This window comes from Solea senegalensis, unplaced genomic scaffold (genome assembly GCF_019176455.1).
Source record: "Solea senegalensis isolate Sse05_10M unplaced genomic scaffold, IFAPA_SoseM_1 scf7180000015441, whole genome shotgun sequence".
In the NCBI taxonomy this organism is placed as follows: domain Eukaryota; kingdom Metazoa; phylum Chordata; class Actinopteri; order Pleuronectiformes; family Soleidae; genus Solea; species Solea senegalensis.
Genome location: NW_025321327.1, coordinates 40419 through 67297, shown reverse-complemented (window position 1 = coordinate 67297; position 26879 = coordinate 40419). Strand labels below are relative to the sequence as shown.

Below are 26879 nucleotides of genomic sequence, written 5' to 3'. Positions count from 1 at the left end.
ATCCATCTGCTTCAGTCTCTCTTTTTCTGCCTGGGTCAGTGTTACATTCTGCTCAAATCAAGACTCTCTCTCCCTCTCCGGCGTTTGTCACATCCCTGGCCGTGCTCCTGCTGTCTCTAATAATCCAGTCTCTCCCTGTTCTGTCGTACAACAGCAGCTTTCCGTCGGCCCTGAACATTCTCACCCTGTCCAGTCTCCATCTCACCCGGTGCCTTTCTCATCCCGTTTTTTCCCACCCTCACGCTCGCTCCTTCTCCTTCTACCCACACGCTCATTCAGTATTCATATTAGAGAGCTGCTGTGAGATCCAGTGTGTGCATCTGCACCATTTTCAGAGCACAGGAAACCTACATTTTCTCCAGTATCCCTCCCCTGCCCCCCCCCTTCTCTTTCTTATCTTGCGAATCCAGATTCGGGTTTTGGTTTCATGTTGCTCATCTTTTTTTAGAATGAAAGCCATGTGCCACTCACTCCTACTCTCCCTCTGCCTCTTTCTCCATCTTTTTCTCCCACTGCCACCCCCTCAATTCCTTTCACCTCTTCCCACTCGATTTTCTCTTCTTTCGGTTGATGTGATAGTATGTGCGCTGCAGTTTCCATGTGCGTGTGTGCATGAATGTTTTCTTTGGTGTGTGCTGAGGTGGTAACACACTGCATGCGTTCTGCCAACCGGTTCTGCTGCCACAAACTATGCATGGATCCGTTTGTCATGCGGTATCTGTATCAGACTGGCAGTTTTGTCCATGCGTCACATGCATACTGTAATATTTAAAAGTGGCATTTTGGTATTGAACAGTCGTCTATAAATGGCTTCTCTGCAGAATCACGTGATTTCAGTTCGAAATCGTATTGATTTTGCAGTTTGGGTAGGGAGGTGACACAAAAGCATCATCGATATTGTTCTATGGATTAATATGTGGATGAAAAAGACCAGGTCTAACATGCTATGGAATAAATATCTCCAAGACATGGCAAAGACCTTACATACAGTCAAGTCAAGCACCATCATTTTTCCTAATTTGGTTGTGAGGCACTGCACGCTACTGCTTAATCCATTTTGATTTCATTTCAAAGAATGATCTGTTGTAAAACCATCTGTTTTCCAGTCATCGCTCATATGACGTAATTTTGCTAACTTGTACACACAGACTGCACTCAGACTCGCTGATGTGTGTCACATGCATGGATATGATAATTCTGCTAATTACGTTCAAACGTCTTTTTTTAAAAAGACATTTCTTCCCTCACAAGCGGAAAACAACAGATGAATCTGTAAACTGCTCAGGTTACATAAGCCAAACGTCGTTTGATGCCAAATTAATGTCAATTGTGATTCGTGAAAATCCATAAAAATTCACAGCAAAAAGGAGAAAAAGACGGGGGTGGAAAAACATTTCAGAAAGTTTCATCTGGTTTTTGACACACGTAGGAACTTAAGAGCAGATCAATAGTTCTATCTTAATCCTTGCCCTTAAGTAGCAATCAAAAATATCATATAAAACATCACATATTTTTTAATTGCTTCATTATGCCTCGTACGTTATATTTCTAATTATAACCAGGCTGATTCATATAGACTACATATACATCCATTTATTGTTATCCAGACTACACAATGTATTGTGTAGTGACAAATAAGCTATATTTTAATAATTACAAAAGCAACATTTAATCACAGCTAATTGCTACACTTGCATCTTAACTGCTGTTGGTTACACGACAGTAACTATTCCACTCTTCTGCTGCTTCATCCAAAAACAGTCAGGCTTTCTTTACTACTACTTGTGATGATGCAAACAACAGAAACAGACCCGACTTATTCCTTTTAAATGAACAAGTCTGCTGTGGCAGCGCAAACCCCTCATGCACTGAGGGGGGAAAACAAAGCAAACCTTTCAAACAGCAACAACTCACTAGAGAAACTTGGATTCCACAAGGATTGAAGTCTACAGAGAAACAAGTGAGCAAGGTGTAAACACTGGGCTTGAACGACTGGCCTTGATCTCAGAAAATTAACCCGTCCATATTAAACTTATTATAATTAAAACCTAATAACTATTGATGTAAAACAGAGTTTTTCACTTTGTACCAAATAATGCAAACCATTTATTTTCAACTTCAGTTTACATATGGATGGTATGAGGGATGGAGGTTAAAGACATCAATGGCAGATTGTATTTTAATACAGTACGGGAACATACACTATATATCACTTTATGTGTACGGTCATTATCTCTTCCCCTAAACTCATCGTGCTCTCTTAGACTAGAATGAATTCTCAAAGCCCTTAGAGGTTTTCATTAACCTGTTTGGACAACTCAACCTCTCAACCCAAAACCAAACAGAATTACAGAAACGGCTTTGTTGATAACAGAGAAAAACCTCATCCATAGCTGGAAGTTGTAGGAAACATGGGATCAGTGAAAGATTCCCAGTGCGATAAACACGTGTGACATTCCCCTTATTGTCGCTGCAGCAGGTCCTGGTTTAAAAAAGGAGGCGTGTCATCTCGAACCTATCCAAAAACACCGCCTGGATACGAGCGGGACCATATAATGTGTGTCTGTATGAGTCAGTTACGTCTTGACACGACCTGTTGGCTGAACAATGACCAAGTAATCAGACACAAAAGTCAATACAAAAGCTGTTAATACGGTTGTTAAGCTGGACTGAGAAACTCTCACATCACTTTGTGGCCTTCAAATTCAGAATTGCCTTTAACTTAATGGACAAATAACCAACGCCCACAGAAACTAGATGATGGATATGGATTTTTCTACAGTTGAGCCCGATCTTTAGAAATCAGGGCAGCCAGTGGCCAATATAGGATCCTTTTTTTTCCTCCTTCCATCTGTTTAATGTAGGTATCACACCACAATTCAAGTATACTTTTGATTCAGCTGCAGTCAAGCAGAGTCAAGGGAGTCCTTCAATCCTTGCATGCCCATAATGCATTGTGCCATGTCCTGCTCCACTCCATGGCGCTGCTCTAGAGAAGATGCTGTAATGTCCTCACCCCAAGTAAGCAAAACTAGGTTAAGGAGGAGGGGCCTTAGCAGAGAGTGAGCGTGTGGATGTTGGACGACCTGATAAATTTTGAAAATGTGTGTCACATGATTTAAGCTGTTGCTGACACTGTCATTAGCTGGTAAATTCTAGCATTGGCCCCAGGTGATTTGTCTTACTGTAAGTTGTGTTTACTCACACAAGTATTGACCATATACACAACTGATCCAGCGATACAAATCGCAGCAATAATGCAACACTACAAAGACGCAAAAGCTAAAGTTGCACACAACCTCAAATAATCAGGGTTACTCTTGGGTCCCTTTCAGATGTGGTGTTACAATATTATGTCCTCAGTGACGCAATCACATGTGGACAGCCTACGACGTCCTGGACCTGACCAGGTGTCACTGCCCTTTATTCAAACACACACACTGATGTCATGACTATTTGCAAGATCATACATATTGTTTTAACAAGTCTGACAGTAAAGGTGTGTCTGCTGTGTGCGTGTGTGACAGAGCGAGAGATGAGCTCCAGTGAGGCAAAGCTCTCCTCACACTAGTGTAATGTGAAATAAGTTTATTATTAAAAAAGAAATCATACGGGGTGACTGCAAATAAATGAACATAGAGTGCTGATGAGTGTAAAAAAAAAAAAAAAAAGTGAGAAAGTGATCTCTGAGGACGGACTGTGTTCATGCACGCTCAGAAACGTGACCGCATGCATCCTCACGCCACGACTCACTGTGGTTTCCATGTTCAGAGTAGACGACGCATTCAGGGACGGATGGGAATCGTTCTGACCTGTGCTGAGACAATCTGCCCGTGATCCGCTCACTCTGGGTGAAAGTTATGGTGCATTCCAGTTGCAGTCGGAAGTCAGAATTTCTGAGTTGAGGGGGCGTAGTCAGAGCAACGTAAACCCTGGCATTCTTTAGTGTCGGTATGTTAGAGAAATGTTCCAAATTTAAGCAAAATGTGCAAAAGTTGTGATACAAACAAATGCTAAATGTAAATAAATACTTTGCGTGTCATCGTTTGAAGCCATGTTGAAGTCTTCTCCCTGCTCCTCTGTAGGTGTGACATCACTAGTGTGAAGGAGGGGCCACAGCTGTCATGTGATCCAGTTTCATGAGATGATCACATGAATGTGAACTCAGGGGAAACGTTTGGTTCTATTTATTTTCATGAAGTGTGTCCACCTTTGAACAGTGACCTTTAATGTGACCTTTAATAAATATGTTACACCTTCTGTCTGTGGTGAAGTTTGTAAACCACTCACTCTCCCACACCAAAGTCCACAGAGAAAATCAGTGATTTTAACGTCACACACACACGAGTTGTTGATCCACTGCTGCCTAATGTCTGATTTTAGTGACTTCAGTGTTTGAAATCCTCACTTCAGATTTACCTCAGTGACACAAAGTGACCACATGAGGCATTAGGGTTAGAGAAGAAGAAGTGGATGTAGCCCCGCCCCTTTGGCGCCATTTATTCCTATGGAGTTGCTCCCGGGGGCCGACGCATATTTTTGTGCCGGCCCAAAAGAAAAAGTGTATTTTTTATAAATATTTTTTATCGCCCGTGACGATAATTGAGACGCGAAATGCGGCTCTTGATTTGAATTTCTTGAAGGACGTTGAGCTAGTCCAGTGAAAGTTCTCAGCCCTCCCCTCCCTTATTTCCAGGTAATCACATTTTGCTATTCGAGTTACGGCGTAACGGTGGAGTTGGAGCGAACAAACGAATTATGGATAAAAAGCATGAGGGGGGGGTCGCAGCGAAACTCAGGGAAAAAAGGCTCAAAAGCCTAAAAGTTGACGCAGCAAAATGCACTAAAATTACGGAACTATTAGCTGCTACAACACGTTCCACCGCTGCAGCGTCATCATCATCATCATCATCAAGTGCAGAAGCAGTCCCATCGAGTGCACAGGGCTGTCGGAGTGACACATGCAAGTACCTGTTCAGGTGGATTCAGAGGAGGAGGAGGGAGGAGACTGAGGAGAGGAGCAAGGACAGATTGAGGAGGTGTGTGTGTGTGTGTGTGTGTGAAACAACTGCATTTATAGCCTTTGTTTTCAAATAATACTATGAGTAGACTTGGTGTCCAGCTTACAGTGATTATTATGTAATATTAGTGAATGAATCATTGTTAGGTTTATGTTGTTGATCTTTATCTTGAGGAGGGCCATTCAACATGTTGTCAAGCTGTATGTATAACACACCTGTTAGTCATTAGTCCTGTTATAATGCAATTGATGTGTATCACTCACTTTGTTTTGTCTGTCAAACTCTTCTCTTTAAGGCTGCTCCGTCCCACAGGGATGTTCACAGGCCTTCTTCACATTTGTGAGTTCACTGTTCTGTATACTGTTGTTATGTGTTATGTGTAAAGTCTACTACTTTTACAGAGTGACTGTAATGAATGCAACTATCTATGATTGTATTATTTTGTGAACATAAATGATGCCGTCTCATTGATTCACCTGGCCTCACGTTCTCTCCCCTTAGGGCATATTTGGGTTGAATGTTTGTCTTTCCTTGATGTTGAGTTCATGTGCGTTCTTTTTCTTTCATTGTGAGTTTCTTAAATAGTTCTTATTTTAATTCTAGAAGAGACAGTAGAGGATGAATCGAGCATATCTGACCTCTGCTTTCTGTCTCAGGGTCAGGGTCCATGCAGCCTTTGTCTCAGCATACGTGAGTACAACAACTAAATGTTATTTAAACTCAACTGATCCCTGCTCTCCTTCTTTCCTTTGTCTGCCTGTCTCTGCATCGCTCTCTCTTTCATACTTGAAGGTGTCACTTTGAGGAGCACTTTATTTTATATATGGTCTTACGGCCTAATTGTCTTATTAGTTTGTATTAACAGTATATTTCCTTGAACACTGAAAAGACGTCTCTCGCAGTGTTTCTTTGACAAACACTCTCACTTCAAGATGGGACATCCCAAGATGAAAGTCTCTGTGAGGAGTGAAAGATTGTATCCATGATTTAAACATGGATACACTCTTTCACTCATGTAGGCCACTGTGCTTCATTGTCATTTTTGAAACAACACAATGTCCATGTGTGTCCTCTGTGAATGGTCATGGTGGCCACCCAGTCCAGAGGACAGAGGACATCCCCATGGAGAGGACACCCTCATGGAAGGGTGTACTGTTAAAGGTCATAGGTGACTGAATCACTTTTGTCCACTATAAAAAAACAAATCTATTTTTTATTAATATTTTGAGGACACATGCAGTATGAATGGCAGCCAGCAGGGCGGGGCACTTCCTCATGTGCTCACCACTGAACTATGACATCGTAATTATTGGTATGAAATGTGAGAGGGTGAGTGTCCGTTCAGTCCCAGTTTATTCATTGATTCATGCCGTAAAAACATGAACGCTGTGGTGACGTTCAGGCTACTCCCACCTCAGGCTCCTCCCACCTCAGGGTCAAAGTATGAAGGGGATCAGAGCTTTCCTGCAGCGAGGATAGTCTTCAAACCGCTGCGGGTAGTCTCTGTGGAGAAGATAGGAAGTAGATCCTGAGGTCTGGGTCTGGGACAGAACATGACTCAGCAGTTAGTGACGTACCTGTGGTGGTGGAACGCTCTGGGCCCGATGGAGCAGGCGCTGAAGAACGCAAAGGCGAAGGCAGGGAAGGTCCACGTCACTACAGCGTAACCACAATACCCACTCCATCTCCTCAAGAAGTTTGCAGCCGACACAACCAAACATCCCACCTACAAATAAGAAACAGGAAGTCCAGTTTCTGACCCTGTTCAAATAGTGAATCAGATCTGGTGAATGAGGATCTGGTGCGTGAATCTGGATTTGGTGTGAATCAGATTTGGCGTGAATGAGGACTGGTGTGAATCAGGATTTGGTGTGAATGAGGATCTGGTGTGAATCTGGATTTGTTGTGAATGAGGATCTGGTGTGAATCATGATGTGGCGTAAATCAGGATCTGGTGTGAATCTGGATCTGGTGTGCATCAGGTGTGAATGAGGATCTGGTGTGAATGAGGATCTGGGTCTTAGTACCGTGGGGGATCCTGTAGACCACCTCTCCAGGTCTCCTCAGGTTGCGTAGGATGTGGTCGCTGTGGACGTTGATGCTCAGACCGACGACAAACAGAAGGAAACCTGAAGGTAAACAGGACAGGACATGTCTTCAGGGGGGACACAGGTCTCAAGCTGACATCTCTGGAATGTGGTGGGGTGAAGCTGATAACGTGACTGGACTGACCTCCAGCCTGCCGAGCGCTGCTGCTCCAGCTGTGAGGGAAGTGTGTGCAGTGCAGCAGGTGGTGACTCTGCAGGAATCCGTTCACAGAGCAGAAGATGGCCGCCTGGACGACCGTCATCAGGGGGAGGGGCCTTCCTCTGGTCAGGAAGGCGTAGATACAACTCCTGACAAACAGATCGCTGACTTCAGTCACTGAGGTCAGAACGTCACTGAGGTCACTGAGGTAAAAAAAAACTTGAAATTTTATTTTATATTGTCATAGTAGCGCGCGTGTGTGTGTGTGTGTGTGTGTGTGTGTCTAATGGTAATGCATATCCCTCTAAACTGCAATGTTTCAGAGATGCTTCTGATTTGTGCTGGAACAGGAAGGCACCTCTTGGTTTTGGCCTGCCTGCGTTCCGGGACCTCTCGTATTCAATTCAATTCAATTCAATTCAATGTTATTTGTATAGCGCTAAATCATAACATACATTATCTCAGGTCTGTACATAGACAACATCAAAGAGAGCAGAGAAACACAACAGTTCACACAATGAGCAAACACTAGGCATCAGTGGAGAGAAAAAACTCTGACAGAACCAGGCTCAGAGATGTGCAGTCATCTGCCTCGACCGGTTGGGGTGAAAGGAAAAATGGGGGACAGCGGAGAGGTGGTGAAAACTGGATCTTGATCCCACAACCTGCATGATGAGAATACAGAGAGAGAGAGAGAGAGGGAAGGAAGGAAAGACACAAACTAGGGAGAGAAAGAGACAATGACATATAAAAAGTCATAATCATATCCTGAGTGTGAGAGAGTGAATGTGCGTGCACCACAGGAAAATCCCCCAGCAGTTAGTTCTATAGCAGCATAACTAAGAGATGGTCCAGGTTTCCCCTTAGTGTAAGTATAGGCGATAAAACGCTCGATGTTGAATTCCCTGCGCTTATGACGGCAGCATGCGCATTTGACCGCGAATGTTACCGCCCCACCAGTAAGTTTACTTCGCGAGCTCCACCTTAGCTCCACCTTGTCCCTGCGAGAGTGCAGGCGAGGGAGGAAGAGCGGTATTATGTCAACACGGAGGGACAAGTGTGCTGTTGGTGGCTGCACAGTGGAGCACAGTGTTTTACAGAGGATTTTATATATGAAGCTAATGTGCCGGATAAAGTCAGCAAACTTGTGTTTGTGTGTTTGCACCACTTCACATCAGACTGCGGCCAGCGGTCGCTGTATTTAGTCAGGGGACGTATTTCACCGACGTACAAACACACAAATTGTTAAGAAAAGATCACATAGAGGTCATAACTGACCATTCTGACACGTCCTAATTAAACATATTTGTTCAGTACGTCCTCCATGACCGGAGCACAGACTCAGTCTGATACAGTCACATACAGCAGCAGTTTATGCAGCTCAGCGGTGCTGCACTCTGTGAAAATCAGTAAAAAACACTTAGGGACAGCACCACTGATCACCAGCTCCAGAGCATACAGTCTCTGGTCTGATACAGTCGCATACAGCAGCAGTTTATTCAGCTCGCCGCGCGCCGCTGGCGATCAGTGGTGGCGATCAGTGGTGCTGTCCCTAAGTGTTTTTAACTGATTTACAGTTGGACAGTGTTCGGCTCGATCCTTATGTAGGACGTCTCTTCCTGTGACGGCACTCTCGCTGTTTTCTGCGCACGCTGCCATGTTGATATTGTCAGAGAACTAGTGGAGGGAGGGGGAGAGGAATGGAGCTGAGCGAGTGAGCGCTGTAAAGAGGACAAATCAGAAACCCCCTGGAAGAAGTGGGTGTGTGTTTGCCTGTGTCTCATTTGCATATAAAGGGACCATGCACGAAAACCGAGCATTCTGAAAGGGGCGGGTTTAGCAGGATTATTGATTTATGATTATTCATCCTTATGGTATTTTGACCAAAGCATGTCACTGACGTGTTCATTAGGACACCAGGGAAGTATTTTAATGGGGGAAATAGGGTATAATATGTCCCCTTTAACTCAGAGAGATCTATAGTGGAGAAACTGTCTAACTCTAAAGCTCTTGTGCTAAAAGATGAGTCAGTCCCAATATGAGGGAGGAGATGATCCATTTTTTCTCTAATTGATGTTATTTTATTCACAAAGAAGTTGATAAAGTCATCACTGCTCAGTGTTAAAGGAATAGATGGTTCAGTGGAGCTGTGGCTCTGTGTCAGCCTGGCTACAGTGCTGAAAACAAACCTATGATTATTCTTATTATAGGCAACTCTAGCTTTGTGTAGGACTTTAAGCTACAAAAGCTACAAAACCATCTTTCCAGGCTATGTAAAATTCCTCTAGGTTACTGGAACGCCATTTTCTTTCTAATCTACGTAACGTCTATTTAAGAGCACGAGTATTGGAGTTAAACCATGGTCTCATCTGATTCACCACTTTCCTTTTCAGAGGAGCAACACAATCTAATGTAGTACGCAGTGAGGCTGCTGTACGTTCAACAAGGTTATCTATGAGGGCGGGAGTAAAATCACAAAAGGTACCTTCAGATGTACTGACATATGGCACCGAGTTAAATAAAGGTTGCATTGTCTCTTTGAATGTATTCATATTATTATCAGACAGTATTTCTTATTTATGTTATTGTAGTTCATTTTTGTACAATTAAATGTGAGTAAATAATGATCAGTAAGGAGAGGGTTTTGAGGAACTATGTTTAAGTTATCAATATCAATACCATAAGTTAAAACAAGGTTGAGGGTGTGATTAAGGCAATGAGTTGGTTCATTAACGTGTTGAATAAAACCTATTGATTCCAACAGCGAGTTAAATGCGAGGGGGCGCCAAAACTGCACAAACAGAAACAGCCTGGCCTTTTTAACGTCCTGGTTTGGGCTTGGGATTGATTAATAATCTAGTATTAAAAATGGCTACTCCTCCTCCTCGGCCTGAGCTTCTAGGAATATGTTTATTAGCATGAGTGGGCGGAGTTGACTCATTTAGACTAACGTAATCTTCTTCATGTAACCAAGTTTCAGTTACACAGAATAAATCAATACAATTGTCAGAAATTAGATCATTTATGACCTTATATTTAATAGTCCACATTTAAAAGTGGTATTATTTGGTATTAATCTTTATTAAGTTAGAATGTCTAACTCCTCTTCTGTTTGTTATTGGTTTATTTACTTTATTTACTTTAGTTTTTACTTAAGTAGGTCGAGGGGCAGACACAGTCTCTATGGGTTTTTTAATAAAAGAAGCACAGAGAAGCATGAAAGACTGCAACTCTGTGTCCTGGTCTCAACTCTGGATTGTCATGTGTTTCTAATAAAATGTCCTAAGCTGCTAGATAAGAGAGATGCTCCATCCAAAGTGGGATGGACGCCGTCTCTCCTCATGAGACCAGGTTTCCCCCAGAAGTTTTGCCACTTATCTAAAAACCCAATGTTGTTTTCTGGACAACCAGCGATTGAATGACGACATGCGGCTATACATGTCATCACTGGTCACATTGGGCAAAGGACCAGAGAAGATATATATAAAAAATACTAATATATTAAGTTTAAGTTTAACAATGTAATGTTGTTTATTCAGATTTAACGTCATTTGACACCTGTATCTCTGTAACACAGTCACACAGTCATCCTCCACAGTCACTGTCATTGTGTTGGTGCTCACATGTTGTCAGTTAAAGTTTCATCAGAGTCATGTGCTGGCATGAATGTCAGGATTTGTCAGACAGCAGGAAAAACCAGTCTCTCCCACACCAAACCCTATAGAGTAAACCGCTGATTTAACATCACACCAAACCCTATAGAGTAAACAGCTGATTTAACATCACACCAAACCCTATAGGTAGCTGATTAACATCACACCAAACCTATAAGTAAACGTGATTTAACATCACACCAAACCTATAGAGTAAACAACTGATTTAACATCACAAACCTAGAGTAAACCGCTGATTTAACATCACACCAAACCTATAGAGTAAACAGCTGATTTAACATCAACCAAACCTATAGAGTAAACAACTGATTTAATATCACACCAAACCCTTAGAGTAAATCACATTTAACATCACCAAACCCTATAGAGTAAACCACCGATTTTAACATCACACCAAACCCTATAAGTAAACAGCTGATTAACATCACCAAACCCTTAAGTAAACAGAGTCACACAAACCTATAAGTAAACGCTGATTTAACATCACACCAAACCCTATAGAGTAAACATGATTGCTCACACCAAACCCTATAGAGGTAAAACCGCTGATTTAACATCACACCAAACCCTATAAGTAAACCGCTGATTTAACATCACACCAAACCCTATAGAGTAAACAGCTGATTTAACATCACACCAAACCCTATAGAGTAAACCACTGATTTAACATCACACCAAACCCTATAGAGTAAACCGCTGATTCAACATCACACCAAACCTATAGAGTAAACCGCTGATTTAACATCACACCAAACCCTAAACCAAGAAACCAAGAAAACAGTAAAACAAGAAATGAGAAAACCAAATTCAGATAAATGGCCCGATTTTGTTTTTTTTACTATTTATTTTGCCTTTTTTCCTTCTGAGGAACAAGTGAAGGACAGGAAGTCAGGTGACCCAAAAGTATAAGCAAAGAGGATAGTAGAGAAACAAATAATAGCTGTATAGATACAGACAGACAGATAGACAGCTAGATAGATAGATAGACTGACCGACAGACAGACAGATGATTAGTGATGTTTACCCTCACTACCAGTAGGTGGCAGTATGAGCGTATTTAACTGTATGCCTGGTTTGCTCATAGGCCTGTTAATTATCCAGGTTATTGATACAGATGTATTGAATGATATTCATTTCTTCTGGTATTTGTTGGTTTATGTGCAACATTTTTACACCTGCATGTGTTTTATCTGCGTGTTTTTATCATTTCAGAGCCAGCCATACCTCCATGAAGGGAAGAGGATGTGTTGATGTGCAGCAATAAATAAGGACATTTGGTGTCTTCTTAACAAACACCTTCAGCAGACCTGGCCTCATTTACCACATAGTGTTTTTTGCACTTCATCACTGTATCATCATCATCATCATCATCATCATTCACCCTCAGCTCAGATTTAAACCTGCATGTCCTTCTGGCCTAACACTGCTGTCATCTTCTCAGCATCACAAAATAACAATGTATTATTTATTTGGACCATTTCAGACCTGTAGATATTTACGTTCCGATACAGTGCGACACCTGCTCATTTTTCAATTGATGTCTACAGTATTTATGCTGTCCAAAGATTGAAGGGAGCACAATATGTGTATTCTTACCAATGTTTCTTAACCAGTAAATAGACACTTGGTCTTTAGTTTTGATGAAATTAAGATTTCATATCAAATCCAATTTCCAGAGGTTCATAGAGGTAATGATTTGATTTGATTTGAAAGGGACCATGTGCAATTAAAAACATAAATGTCACCATTTGATGCATTACACCAGAGTTAGCCTTGGGCTAATTTACATCTGCAGTCCCTACCTAAAGATAAATACAACACATATATATATATATATATAACACATGTGCTGAATACACACAAAAACTGAAACTCTACTTGTTGTATAACATATTTGTTTGGTCTTATAATACACTGCAGTGTAAAGGGAGAGTAGCTGTGCTCTCCATGTTCCAGGCTGATACAATGTCATACAGTTGACTCCACGTGACACAGTGTTCACTCACAGTGTCATGTGTTTGACTAAATAACTTACGTTACATAAGATTACTGATGTGAGCTGCCAAAGATGACAGCAGTGTTAGGACAGAAAGACATGCAGGTTTATATCTGAGCCGAGGGTGAATGATGATGATGATGATGATGATGAAGTGCAAAAAACATACTATGTGGTAAATGAAGCCAGGTCTACTGAAGGTGTTTGTTAAGAAGACACCAAATGTCCTTATTGTGTTATGCATGTGTTATTACAAGTATACGGGCCGGCTCTACCTAATTTTGTGCCCAAGGCGAGATTGCTCTCCGGTGTCCCCCCCCCCACACACACACGAATTACACCAGCCAAATGAACAATCACACATGTTTAATTTGAACAACAACAACAAACAGCAAAAAATCACAACTTTCAAGTATTGAATTACAGCAACCAACAACAACAAACTTTCAGGTAACTCTTTCCAGCGTGTCTTTCACTTCAACTAAAATTGTACACGTCTGGACTTCCTTGCAGGAAAAGCATCTATCATCAAATGACACCTGCCTAGACACTTCACCGTTGATGTTCTTTTCAAGAGAGAACACACAAATGAGGGCGACTGGGAATAGAAAATCATTTTTATTTTTTTTTTGCTGGAGGGGCGCCCCTCCAGCAGATGGCGCTCTAGGCGACCGCCTATATCGCCTATGCCAAGAGCCGGCCCTGCATGCAGGTCTAAAAATGTTGCAGATAAACCAACAAATACCAGATGAAATAGGGTAAACATCACTAATCATCTGTCTGTCTGTCTGTCTATCTATCTAATCGGCTATTATTTGTTTCTCTACTATCCTCTTGGCTTTTATTTTGAAGTATTTGCTTTTACTTTTGGGTCACCTGAGGAAAAAAGGCAAAATAAATAGTCAAAAAAACAAAATCGGGGCGTTTATTTGAATTTAGTTTTTTTCGTGTATGGTTCAAAAGGAAAAACGATGGTATTTCCGTTTTCTCGTTAATTGATTTAAACGAAAAAACGAACGGTAAAAAGTACACGGACCCTTAAATCAGTGGTTTGGTGTGGGAGAGACAAAGACGTGAACATGTGACGTAGACATCGCAAACTGACGCAGAGTTTATTGAGTATTTGTAACATTCTCCTCGTGTTGTCAGTGACCACGTGACAGCACCAGGTTCTGGTTCTGTTCAGGTCCAGATCTGATGATGATCTTCATGTGCAGCAGCTCATTATCATGTGGAACATCAACGGTCAGTGGTCCTGGTCCAGCTGGACACTATAGTATAGTAATGAGCTGTCAGCTGATCTTGTCTTTGTTTAAATGGAACTGAACAAACTCTGACCTGTGGAAATAGTGAAGCATGAAGGTGCAGAGCAGCAGCGTCCTCCCGGTGCTGGTCCCGGTGCTGGTCCCGGGGCTGGTCCCGGTGCTGGTCCCGGGGCTGGTCCCGGTCTCCTCCTCCTGCAGCAGCAGCAGCAGCAGCGGCACCAGCAGAGACGGAACTTCCTGTAGGAACCAGCCCAGTCTGGCCGAACAGCAGCGCGTGCGCTCACACGTGTAACGACCGTACGGCGTGTGCACGCGCGTCTGCTGCCAAAAGTAGAGCGCGCCCCCGACGACCAGAGACCAACTGAGGTAAAACACTGGAGACTCCAGACATGGCATCATCGATCACTATCGATCAATACTGAGAGAGGAGAGAGAGAGAGAGAGGGAGGAGGGAGAGAGAGAGGGGAGAGAGGGGAGGAGAGAGGGGAGGAGGAGAGAGAGAGAGGGGAGGAGGAGGAGAGAGAGAGGAGAGAGAGAGAGAGGGAGGAGAGAGAGAGAGAGGGAGGAGGAGAGAGAGGAGAGAGAGAGGGAGGAGAGAGGGAGGAGAGAGAGAGGGAGGAGGGAGAGAGAGAGGAGAGAGGAGGGAGAGATTTTTGAATAAATGAAGTTATATTTAAATAACTAATAATATATAAATGAACTTATATATTATATTTAGAAGTATACTGCTATGTTTAGTAGTATACTACTAAATATAGGTGTATATTAGTAGTATAGTGCTATATTTCATATCTGTGGTATTTTTGTTTCACAGTAAATGCTATTGCTAACGACAGCTAGCTGAAAGATATGTTTTTGAAAGATAATTATAACTCGGAGACGACGCCACTCACACTTCTTGACGTCCGATATAAATGGAATGCAGGACTATTATTAGGATTTTTACATAACATTGTGGGCGGAGCTTTGAGCAGAGGTCCTATGGCATCAGTGGGATGTTAGAAATGTCAAAAACAGAGCGGAATTATCAGAAAACAGATGAATTCTATTGAAACATTGCGACAGGAAACTGGAAGCATTTGTTTTTATTTTTAAGAATAAAGAAAACAAAAGTCATTTTTAAATGCAGCAGTTTCCATGATGACTGAGTGAATCACCTATGAACAAATTCAACCAATGATGATACTGTAGCTCCCTCATATTATATTTATATTTGACTTCATGTCCATGTTTATGTCATTATATACATTTACAAAATTTGAAAAATACAAAATCAGAACCTGTGTTGTTGTTGTTGTTGTGAAATTCTCAATATTTTCTTTCTATAATTTGAGTCATTTAGTGGTGAAAACAAGAACTTTGAGTCAACATAATATAGAATGTCGCGGTCGCTCTATAGCCATGGTTTCCAACCTGGGGTCCAAGCCCCCCTTGGGGGGGTGCCAGAGATCACATGGGGGGCTCTGAGTTTGTGAGGTTAATATAATTAAATTTGTGCATCCCAATCAGACACTCTACTGGATAATAAGAAGTCAGTATCACCCAAATAAAAACTATAATTTCAACCTTTCAATTTATAAAGCTATTTATCACCAACACCTGATCACGGTCCTGTTGTGTGAGAAACGTAAAAGTACCAAAGACTCTCCGATATCAAAAAAAGAAAACAAGTCAATACCTTGGTTTTGATTGAATGGAAGCACAGTTTTTATCTATATACAAAAAACACCAATAGGAACAAAAACCACCAACTGCTATTCATTCTTGCATGTGGATTAAAAGCATGTTGGTGGATTCACCTGAACTGGTTTTTACAAACACAACCACATCAGAAAACCTCGGTGACATACATGTCACGTAGATCCCTGCTACACTGAACACAGAGTCACAGAAGAACCAGGCCATTCGTACGCAAACCCGAACCCCGGGTAGAGCGGCTCGGTGAACTTGGTGTTGAAGGTGTGTAGGTGGATCAGCGCGTCCCCAGACACGCTGTAGAAGGACAGAGTCCCGGCAGGACAGTCCAAATACACAGCTACTTTGTGAGAGGGTGAGGGTGGGAGAGGACACGTCTGCCTCTTGTGATCGTGCCACACACAGTAACCGTCCACATCGGAGCAGATCAGACTCCAGGACTGGTTGTTTCGTCCCAACCGCGAGGCGGCGCTCTCTTCCCGCCGACACAGTCCTTTGTATGTCACCGCCACATTCACTCGCCCCGCCCACTCCACCTCCCAGTAACAGCGAGCGCTCAGAGTGTCGCTGCAGAGCAGCTGAGGCCAAGAGTGGAATCTGTGAGGATGATCGGGATACGACTGAGTGTCCAGCACCGACGTTGTTGTCCTGTTGTCATTGGACAGTTTCAGTTTCCTGTGCACGGTGTTCATGTCGACTGTGAGGTCACAAGCATCTGTCAAGGAAAACACAAGAGTTAAAGCTGATCAGTGACCAATCACTGAACATATATATGAGGACAATCTGTGATGGACAAACACTCACACTTCTTCAGACCAGGTTTAAGTCTCTGTTCGCCAATGTGTTCCAGTCTGGAGGAGAAAAAAAGGAAGGAAACTTCAGGCTTATCTGTCCATACTTGAGTCTGTCCATCTGTCCATACCTGAGCCTGTCAATCAGTCCATACCTGAGTCTGTCCACCTGTCCATACTTGAGTCTGTCCATACCTGAGTCTGTCAATCTGTCCATACCTGAGTCTGTCCACCTGTCCATTAACAATAAAATGTAAACATGTAGCAGATGTTTTATCCAAAGCCACAAGAGGAATGAGCTACATAGAAGAAGTCTTGAACTTCTTCTACTTTTTTCTGATTGTTGTCTGATTTGTCTGATTTTTCTTCTACTGAATAGAGCAAAGCCACATGACCGAGTGACAGAAGCAACATGATCTGTAAAGGTCAACTGGTCATCAATCATGACACCCAAGTTTCTTCTCCATTTTAGAAGGTCCCAGAGAGGGAATTGATATTAATGCCGATGTTATGATGTATTGTTTGGCTGGGAAGAGCAGCAGTTCAGTTTGGGGGGGGTTTAGCTGGAGGTGGGCTTTCAGAATGAGATCAAGCTCTTGGAGGGCTGTGAACCCGCTGCAGCTCAAAGGAGTGCATCAGTGATAGGAAGTCTGAACAGCAGGGACTGTCTAAGTGGATGTTCATATCACCACGACAATCATGGGACAGTCATGCTCAGGGATGGAGGAGAGCAAGGTGTCTAGCTCATCAAGAAAATCACCCAGGTGTCCTGGTGGATGAGCTGTCCATACTTGAGTCTGTCCATCTATCCATACCAGAGTGTCCTACTGTCCGTACCCAAGTCAGTCCATTTGTCCATAACTGAGTCTGTCGTTCTGTTTTTACCGGAGTTTCTCCAGCCTCCAGTGTGGGTCCTTCAGTCCAGCAGACAGGAGCTTGTCTCCTACAACTCCTGGATGATTGTAACTCAGATCCAGTTCTCTCAGGTGGGTAGGGTTAGAGGTCAGGGAGGCAGCCAGAGAAGAACAGCCTTCTACAGAGACCATACAACCTGAGAGACTGAAAGACACACACAGAGAAGACCTTATGACATCATGTTGAAGTCAGATAAATTACAGATGTGGATCAGCAGCAGAATCTTGACCTAAGCGTCTCCAGGGCACAGTGTGGATTCTTGAGTCCAGCAGACAGCAGCTCCACTCCTGAGTCCTGCAGGTCGTTCTTACTCAGGTCCAGGTCTCTGAGGCTCGAGGACTCAGAGCTGAGGACTGACGACAAATCCTCACAGCTTTTCTCCGACAAACGGGTTTGACTCAACCTGATGTAAATAAAAAAAAAAAAACAGCAGCTATACAATAGTTTCAAAAACAGCAGTTTCTGTGAGTCAGTTCTAGTTTGGTGACACAGTGTGATCTGACCTGAGCGTCTCCAGGATACAGTGTGGACTCTTCAGTCCAGCAGACAGCAGCTTCACTCCTGAGTCCTTCAGGTTGTTCTGACTCAGGTCCAGGTCTCTGAGGCTCAAGGACTCAGAGCTAAGGACTGATGACAAGTACTTGCAGCATTTCTGTGTGATCTTGGTTTGATTTAACCTGAAAAAAATATTGATTTATTCATTAAAAATTCTCATAAGAAAATTCACAAGTAGTTTAGACATCGAAGCCTCACAGTGTGATCTGACCTGAGCGTCTCCAGTGCACAGTGTGGACTCTTCAGTCCAGCAGAGAGCAGCTCCACCCCTGAGTCCTGCAGGTCGTTCTGACTCAGGTCCAGGTCTCTGAGGCTCGAGGACTCAGAGCTGAGGACTGATGACAGAGTGTCACAGCTTTCCTCTGAGAGGTTACAGCCGCTCAGCCTGAAGGAGAAGACAACAACCCCTTTCTTTGTTAAGCCCCACCACCTTTTTCACTGGGACAAACAGTCCATGCTGGACATATAACGATATATTCAGGACTAAACCTCTAGGTATGATGACAAAACAACATTTGCTCTTAGCCTGGACTCTGGGCTTTCATACAGTATTGGCTGTAACTTGTATTGTTAGCATGAAGCTAACACAGGGTAGATCATTTACTGATTTGCTGTTTGGTGTTGGAGCTCTTACGTGTTTAGTTAAGAATGCTTTACTTGCTAACAAGGTTTAGCATGTCCATAATGACAGAAGTGAATGTCATGTGATTCTGATCAACCATCAGGACCAGAATACTGCAATCCAATGTGTGTTACTGTAACAGGTTAATGAGATGATGACAAACTCAGTTACTGAGCTACTGGTTCATCCCTGTCAACACTGATGGTGGACACAACTGAAGCAGCTGCTAATATTTACTTAATATGGAGTCACATGATGGTTTTTGTTCTGGTTTAAGTATGCATGATACCCAATCGTATTATAACTGCTAGACCTGGAAATGTTTCACATACTGAGCTTTGAGGGAGGCTTTGACCACCAGCTGTAACCTGAGAAGCGTTTCACTCGAACCAGAGAATTTCTTCAGATCAAACACATGCAGATGTTCCTCTGATGACAGCAGGATGAAGACCAGAGCTGACCACTGAGCAGAAGACAGTCTTTTTGTGGACAGAAGTCCTGATCTCAGGAATTCTTGGATGTCCTCCACTAGAGATCGGTCATTTAGTTCATTCAGACAGTGGAACAGGTTGATGCTTCTCTCTCGAGTCTGACTCTCGTTGAGTTTCTTCTTGATGTACTGGATTGTTTCCTGGTTGATCTGAGAGCTACCTTTTGACAGCAGCCCTCGTAAGATACTCTGATTGGATGGTACAGAAAGACCAAGGAGGAAGCGGAGGAACAAGTCCAGATGTCCGTTTGGACTCTGTAAGGCCTTGTCCACTGCACTCTGATAGACATGCTTTAGTGTCTGTTTTCCTAATTTTTGATGTGAGGAAGTGGTCAACATCAGATTGACACCAGATTTACAGAAGGTCTGATGAACATGAAGAGCAGACAGAAACTCCTGAACACTCAGATGGACGAAGCAGAAGAACTTGTCCTGGTACAGGCCTCTCTCTTCTTTAAAGATCTGAGTGAAGACTCCTGAGTAAAATGCTGCTTTTTGGATATCAATGCCACATGCTGTCAGGTCGGATTCATAGAAGATCAGGTTCCCTTTCTGCAGCTGCTCAAAAGCCAGTTTCCCCAGAGATGCAATCATCTTTCGGATCTTTCTATTCCAAATACGATCCAGCTGAGGTCCTTCATTAAACTTGATGTTGCTCCGTTTGGACTGAACCACCAGGAAGTGGATGTACATCTCCGTCAGGGTCTTGGGTAGTTCTCCCCCAACTCTGGTTTTCAACATGTTCTCCAGAAGTGTTGCAGTGATCCAGCAGAAGACTGGGATGTGGCACATGATGTGGAGGCTTCGTGATGTCTGGATGTGGGAGATGATCCTCCTGGCCTGATCCTCATCGCTGAACCTCTTCCTGAAGTAGTCCTCCTTCTGTGGATCCATGAACCCCCTGACCTCTGTCACCATGTGAACACATTCAGGAGGGATCTGATTGGCTGCTGCTCGTCGTGTGGTTATCCAGAGGAGAGCAGAGGGAAGCAGATTCCCCCGGATGAGGTTTACCAGCAGCACGTCCACTGAGGTGGATGCTGTGACATCAGTCAGGGTCTCAGAGTTGTGGAAGTCCAGAGGGAGTCGACACTCGTCTAGACCATCCAAGATGAACATGACCTGGAACTCATCAAACCTGTACATCCCTGCTTCTTTGGTTTCAGTAAAGAAAAGATGAATGAGTTCCACTAAGCTGTACTTCTTCTCCTTTAGCAAATTTAGCTCTCTAAAAGAGAAAGGAAATATGAAGTGTATGTCCTGGTTGGTTTTGTTTTCAGCCCAGTCCAGAGTGAACTTATGTATTAAGACCGTCTTCCCAATTCCAGCCACTCCCAGTGTCATCACTGTCCTTGGCCCATCTCTTCCAGCTGAGGCTTTAAATATGTCCTCGCATCTGACTGTTGGTTCTGGGTGATAAGGTTTCCTGGATGCTGTCTCAATTTGTATGACCTCATGTTCTCCCTCAACCTCTCCCCACCCTCCCTGTACAACATAGAGCTCGGTGAAGATCTGACTCAGGTGAGTCCAGTTTCCCACTTTAGGAATCCCTTCAATGACAAACTGGAACTTGTTTTTCAGATGAGACTTGAGTTGTTGTTGACAAACTGCAGCAGGAGCTCCTGGAGTAGAGACACAAGAGTGAGTGGATGTTGGTGAAAATGTGAGAAAAATGAAGTGTAGTGAGGTGAAGTCTTACTGCTCTGAAGACAGTCATCCGGAGTCTCCTGCTTCATCTTCCTCAGGAAGGTCTCTATCTCACTGTTGGAGTCTCTGTGGAGAGAACAAGACTTGGGTGTTTTTGGATAAGCAACAGTTCATGGATTCAGTTGAGCTACAATTTGTAAAAGTCTAATGTGCAAATTTTGCCTCATGAGGCAGGAAACAAATGGTTCAGGTAATCCCTGTATGGAAATTTGTATTTTACCCATCCTCTACTAGGAACCTTCCTATAACTGGGAGCAGTGGGCAGCTAATGAGCAGCGCCTGGAGACCAACTCCAGATTGCTGCTCAGGGTCACCCACAGGAGTGTTCCCCTAACCCATGATTTCATGATAGGCAGAACCTGGAGTACCTAGATAAAACCCACACGGACACAGAGAGAACATGAAAGAACCTGTGATAGGCCGGGATAGTCTGGGACCTTCTTGCTGTGAGGCAACAGTGCTAACCACTGTGACTTTTAAGGTCCATTCATACTCGTTTGTGTGTTTATTTAAGTCTGTCTATCCCAAACATTATTGCAACCTTGTGCGTCTTTTCCCTTGGTAAGGACATTTGACGTGATGGACAAAATTAACAAAAAGTATGGACATTTTTGTCTTTTGTGTGGCGTATAAATCGGCCTTTAGAAGAGCCATTTATATGCTGGCTTCAAATTCGTTTGAAAGTTCAAGAGGTCGTTTTTCGTCGGCTTTCCAGTCTGTTTGACACTCCAAAGGCAACATAAATTACAAAATGGGACCATTAACTTCAAATGTTCTCACTGACTTGTAAATAAACCTGTGGGGTCACTGCCTGATGGTCATTCAAGATAATACAGATTTTAGACTAGATATAATTTTGCAGTCTTTTGTCCACAGCCACTCGTCCCAGTGGCCCATGGCCAAGTAGAAAGGGAACATGGCTTATTGCCGGTTCAAGTACCCACCAGATCAAATGTCTGGGGTACCCTTGAGCCCATTGCTCCCCGGTTGCTGCTCATTGTGGCTGCCCACTGCGCCATCTAGGAAGATTCCTAGAAGAGGATGGGTTAAATGCAGAGAAAGAATTACCCCTAGGGGACTAATAAAGCTTCTTATTTCTCTTGGCCTAAGTGAATCAAACATAACTTAGAACGTGAACAAAACATGATGCAGGGTGAGGACAGCGCCCTCTCCTGGAACCATGTTGACTCACTGAGTCTCTGAAGGAAGCTCTTCTCCAAAACATGGTGGCGGTGGCATGGAACTAAAGGAAACTCTGCTGATTTCAGATCTGGAAGAGTCTGGTCTGCACACAATCACAGGATGATTTCATTATTATGAACATAAATCAAATACATTTAAAAACTTTCAACGTCTCCCTCTCTAGGGGGTGCCACAGTAGGTGATCCACATATTAGATTTGACAGATTTTTACACTTTCCTGACGCAACCCTCCCATTTATCTGGGCTTTGGACGGGGGCTTGGATGTGGCCCCCTTGTGGCTGGGGTCAATTTAGAGTTTCAAAATCAACAATGACTGATTGGGTACCTTGCTCAGGAGAAGGGGATTCAAACAAGTAACTCTCTGTTACAAGTCCAAATCCCTTCCACCTGGCCTGTGGACAAAGCAGGTCAGTTCACAGCTTTTCAAGAACGGTCACAGCTCACCGCTACGATGTCGACTTACCGAGTCCCTGAAGGGTGACCTTTGAAGTTCATCCCATGTGGTAAAGGCCTGATCTCCCGTCTGAGACACAACAGAACACACACACAGAGCTGTGACAGAGAATGTTGAAAGTTCCGAGAGCTAAGCTCCAACATTTTGACCAAAAGTACCCAGAACTTCTAGAACCAAGAACTTTTCTTGAAGAACTAAAGGTCCATAAAGACTGAGGTTTCCCCTGTAATAGCCATAGCACCCGCTCAGCACCCCCAAGAAATGTCTGTGTTGAAGCACACATCTTGGCTCTTCATAGTTACATCTGTGATGCTCCAACAATAGCAACACTGCTGATTCATCATTAGACTAGTGTTGGTAAATGGTTGTGTGATCTCGTGATCTGAGCATTTTAGGCCAAGGCGTGCACAGTGTCTGTTGCCTTCTGTTGCTACTGTTTGCTGCTCTGTTGTATTCAGGGCTCGACTGTGTCAGTTGCACCCTCTCACTTTTCCTGATGAGAGGGTTCAACAATTTCCTGCATTTTTTCAACGCCTCACTGCAGTCGCTCTGTGTCTGCGCTCGCTGCGGCTGCCTCCTCCTCCCCCCCTTTCTCCTGTTGTTGCCTCAAACATGACACAGGCTTTGAGTGTGACCGGCTGATGATTGGCTGTTCTGCCTTAAGTCCCACCTCTCTTGGTGTGTTAGATTTATTGTTCAGCTTGTGCTGAGGAGGCGGGAACTTGCTATTTTTGACTTATTTTCCATTACTGTCAGTCACCTTTGGACATATGGAAGAATATCGAAGTCAATATTGATAATAAAATAAAATACATTATTTAATTATCATATCAACAAGTTGTGTTAAATATCTATGTGAAATAATTGAGAAAATTGTTCATACCCAATTAGGCATTCATTTTCACAGATCCAATTTTTATTTTATTAGTCATGTTTGTTTCAATTTTAAGTCTGTTGTTATTTCCTTAGTTTCTAGATGTGTTTATTATTTTATACTGAGTGTGTTTTTATACTTTTCTAGTGTCACTCATTTAAATGGGAAGCTTTTTATATCTTGTGTCTTTTACATATATATATATATGCTTATAGTCCCAAAACGAGTATAGTTAACGTGGGCGTGTACGCCTGCGTACATCAAGGGTGGTGCGTTGCGAGCGACCTCCATAATAAAATCCCCCATAATTCACTCAGACACTGACTGTAGAACACTGGCAACAGTCGGACTAGATTATTGAAAACCAGGAGGAGACCGCACACGCACAGTCAAACAAAAGACAACGTTTCCAGATTAAAGTTCTTGTCGTAGAAATGTTGACGTGTAGAGAAACGTCTCATGAAACTCCGCCTCACCTTTGAGCTGTGACATCAGTGGGCGGGGTTTCCACCTCCGCCTCCTCACACCGATTCATGGTGGAGCCTCCACCTTCACACGACATGGTGTCAGAGGTCAAACTTATTATTTCATCAGATTTACAAACACACGCCTTGTTGTCTTCTGTCATAATATATTCTTCTCCTTTAGAGGATTATTTTCTCAGAATGTGAATTAAAGAAAATGAAAGATTATTGACGGATTAACGATAGCACATTGAATTTATGACAATAATAATCACCATGAAAAGTATTTGAGAAACAAAATAAATCAATCTTGCCTTGGTGTAGTTCAGCGCAGACGCCACTAGATAGAGCTCAGCACCTGCACAAGAATCAATGAGACATGAAAAATGTCACCTTCTCACGATATAATAACAAATGAATTATTGTTTTTTATTTATTTATGTCTTCATCTACACAGGAAGTCTCTCAAAACAAAACATGATTGATTGATTGAAGTAGCTTTTATTTTGGAATGCCACATGCTATAATCCAAAGTAATATCAATCTCAATGTAGGTGCAATATTTGTTCATTCCGCTAGAGTTCTTTTATTTTGAAAGTCCACACTCTTACCATAAAGTTGAGTATATGAATATAGATGTTGTAAAACAAAGTTTTAACATTTACTTTTGAATTATTCAATAGTTTTACATTTATGATGATGATAATTACACACTTTAACCTCTCAAATATGACATGAAGCTCAGTTGTAACCGCATGCATGTGTTTAAAGTTCAGAAATGAATAATACTAATAATAAACAATATATATATATATATTATTAATCCTAGTCTGGTGTGTTGATCAGAATCGTGGTTTCAGAATCAGAATCTGAAACTTAACAAAAGACTCATGTTCCCGATCATTGTTAACAGACAGTCAAGAGTAAAAGTGAAAGAGCAAAGAGATTAAACATTAACCAGATCACACACAGAGAACATCCTACTACATGAATGTTAATATCAGAAGATGCAAACACACGGTCGCTGTATGAAAGCACTTTAAAGTGATTCTTTTACAGTAAAAGTACGGTGGCCCTGAGAGGTCAGAGTGCTGCAAATATCACGACACAACACAACAGAAGTGTTTCCAGGGGACACTTGAAAGTGATGCACACCGGTCTCCACACCTGCAGATGGGGGGATCTCTCAGGTAAATGCATTGAAACGACCCTGAACCGTAAAAAAAAGTATGTGACCATGAAAAGTTCTTAAATTTTCCTAAAAAAACAACAATATCTTTGGAGTTAAGATCTTTTTTATCTCAAACGTGTGACACCAGTGTCAGAGAGCGCGTAAAATACAACACAGCAGATTTATGCACCATAATCTACAGATGTTTATCCTCATGACATAAGATTTCATAACTGCTGTCGCCACGACAACAAGCAACAAAACTGAGAATCAGCGACTCTGACGCGACAAGATTTCACCAGAGAAAAAGAAAGAGAATGTTTATGAACTTACTTCAGTCCACAAACTTCTTCTTGTCCTTGTTGAAACGATTACACTGAGTATCTGTATAAGTATATGTAAGGGGTGGAGTTTGGACCTGAAGGCAGCCCACACACACACACACACACAGTGTTGATTATGGTTAGGAGCAAAGTCCAAGAATGAAGCCAAATAAAAAATAAAAAGGTTAACAGTCAAACCAGAGGTGACAGAATCAGCAGCAGCAGAATCTGCAGCAGAAGCAGCAGCAAAATCAGAAGCACAATCAGAAGCAGAATCAGCAGTAGAAGCAAAATCAGCAGCAGAATCAACAGCAGAAACAGAATCAGCGGCAGAATCAACAGCAGAATCAGAAGCAGAATCAGCAGCAGAATCAGTATGTGACAAAAAACAACAAGTCAAAACGAAACAACTAAGAATTATTATTTTACGACGTTATAAACGGGGTCAGTCAGTCTGAGGACAATCTGAGGACAAAGGTTGAGCTGTAAAAAAGCTGCAGTGTTATTGTGAGTTTGTGTGACTGTAATTCTAACATAGTTCTAGTATTTTCACAAGTTTCTGGGCTTTTGAAAGTCCATGAATTACAAATATAGAATACAAAGATCTGTACATGACTACTGACCACTACTGACTACTACTACTGACTACTACTACTGACTACTACTGACTACTACTACTGCCTACTACTACTGACTACTACTGACTACTACTACTCTACTGACTACTACTACTGACTACTACTCTACTACTGACTACTACTGACTACTACTACTGACTACTGCTGCTACTACTACTACTACTGACTGACTACTACTGACTACTACTACTACTGCTGACTACTACTACTGACTACTACTGACTGACTCCTGACTACTACCACTGACTACTACTGCTGACTACTACTACTGCTGACTACTACTACTGCTGACTACTACTACTGACTACTACTACTACTGACTACTACTGCTGACTACTACTACTACTACTGACTACTACTACTGACCACTACTGACTACTACTGCTGACTACTACTACTACTGACTACTACTACTGACTACTACTACTACTACTGACTACTACTACTGACTACTACTACTGACTGACCACTCCTGACTACTACTAGACTACTACTGCTGACTACTACTACTGCTGACTACTACTACTACTGACTACTACTACTACTGACTACTACTGACTACTACTACTACTACTACTACTACTGACTACTACTGCTGACTACTACTACTACTGACTACTACTACTGACTACCAGGGCCGGCTCTACCTAATTTTGTGCCCTAGGCGAGATTGTGTGTGTGTGTGTGTGTGTGTCCACGAGCGTGTATGTCGCGCTCGAAAGTGACTGTATACTAGTCACTAGTCGCCTCGCGGCGCCCCTCCAGCAGATGGC

At 42.6% G+C, this 26879-nt stretch overlaps 1 protein-coding gene and 1 pseudogene across 2 annotated transcripts; both read right to left on the bottom strand.

Annotated features, from left to right (window-relative positions):
• Positions 1-6214: 6214 nt before the first annotated feature.
• LOC122762270 lies at positions 6215-14636 on the bottom strand (annotated as a pseudogene).
• Positions 14637-15707: 1071 nt separating this feature from the next.
• Positions 15708-25577, bottom strand: LOC122762269 (NLR family CARD domain-containing protein 3-like). 2 transcript variants are annotated; one of them, XM_044017455.1, is made up of 13 exons: positions 25479-25577; positions 24289-24332; positions 23987-24059; positions 22646-22705; positions 22171-22263; positions 20971-21044; positions 19114-20893; positions 18371-18544; positions 18108-18281; positions 17834-18007; positions 17575-17748; positions 16703-16749; positions 15708-16613 (listed from the first exon to the last, which is right to left on the bottom strand). In XM_044017455.1, exons 3-13 carry the CDS (start codon positions 24043-24045, stop codon positions 16072-16074), a joined length of 3351 nt encoding a protein of 1116 aa, XP_043873390.1. In that variant the 5' UTR covers positions 24046-24059; positions 24289-24332; positions 25479-25577; the 3' UTR covers positions 15708-16071. The 2 variants fall into 2 exon arrangements, with proteins under 2 accessions (XP_043873390.1, XP_043873391.1); XM_044017456.1 differs by lacking the exon at positions 18108-18281.
• Positions 25578-26879: the final 1302 nt, after the last annotated feature.

What these genes read in the sequence shown, in the direction of transcription:
- LOC122762269 (XM_044017455.1), bottom strand. Translation starts at nt 24,045, where the DNA reads ATGAATCGGTGTGAGGAGGCGGAGGTGGAAACCCCGCCCACTGATGTC. An exon ending in AAAGCCTCCCTCAAAGCTCA is followed by an intron (nt 18,545 to 19,113) that starts GTATGTGAAACA and finishes CTTCTCCTTCAG; the next exon opens with GCTGAGCGGCTGTAACCTCT. An exon ending in TGTGCCCTGGAGACGCTTAG is followed by an intron (nt 17,749 to 17,833) that starts GTCAAGATTCTG and finishes TGTGTCTTTCAG; the next exon opens with TCTCTCAGGTTGTATGGTCT.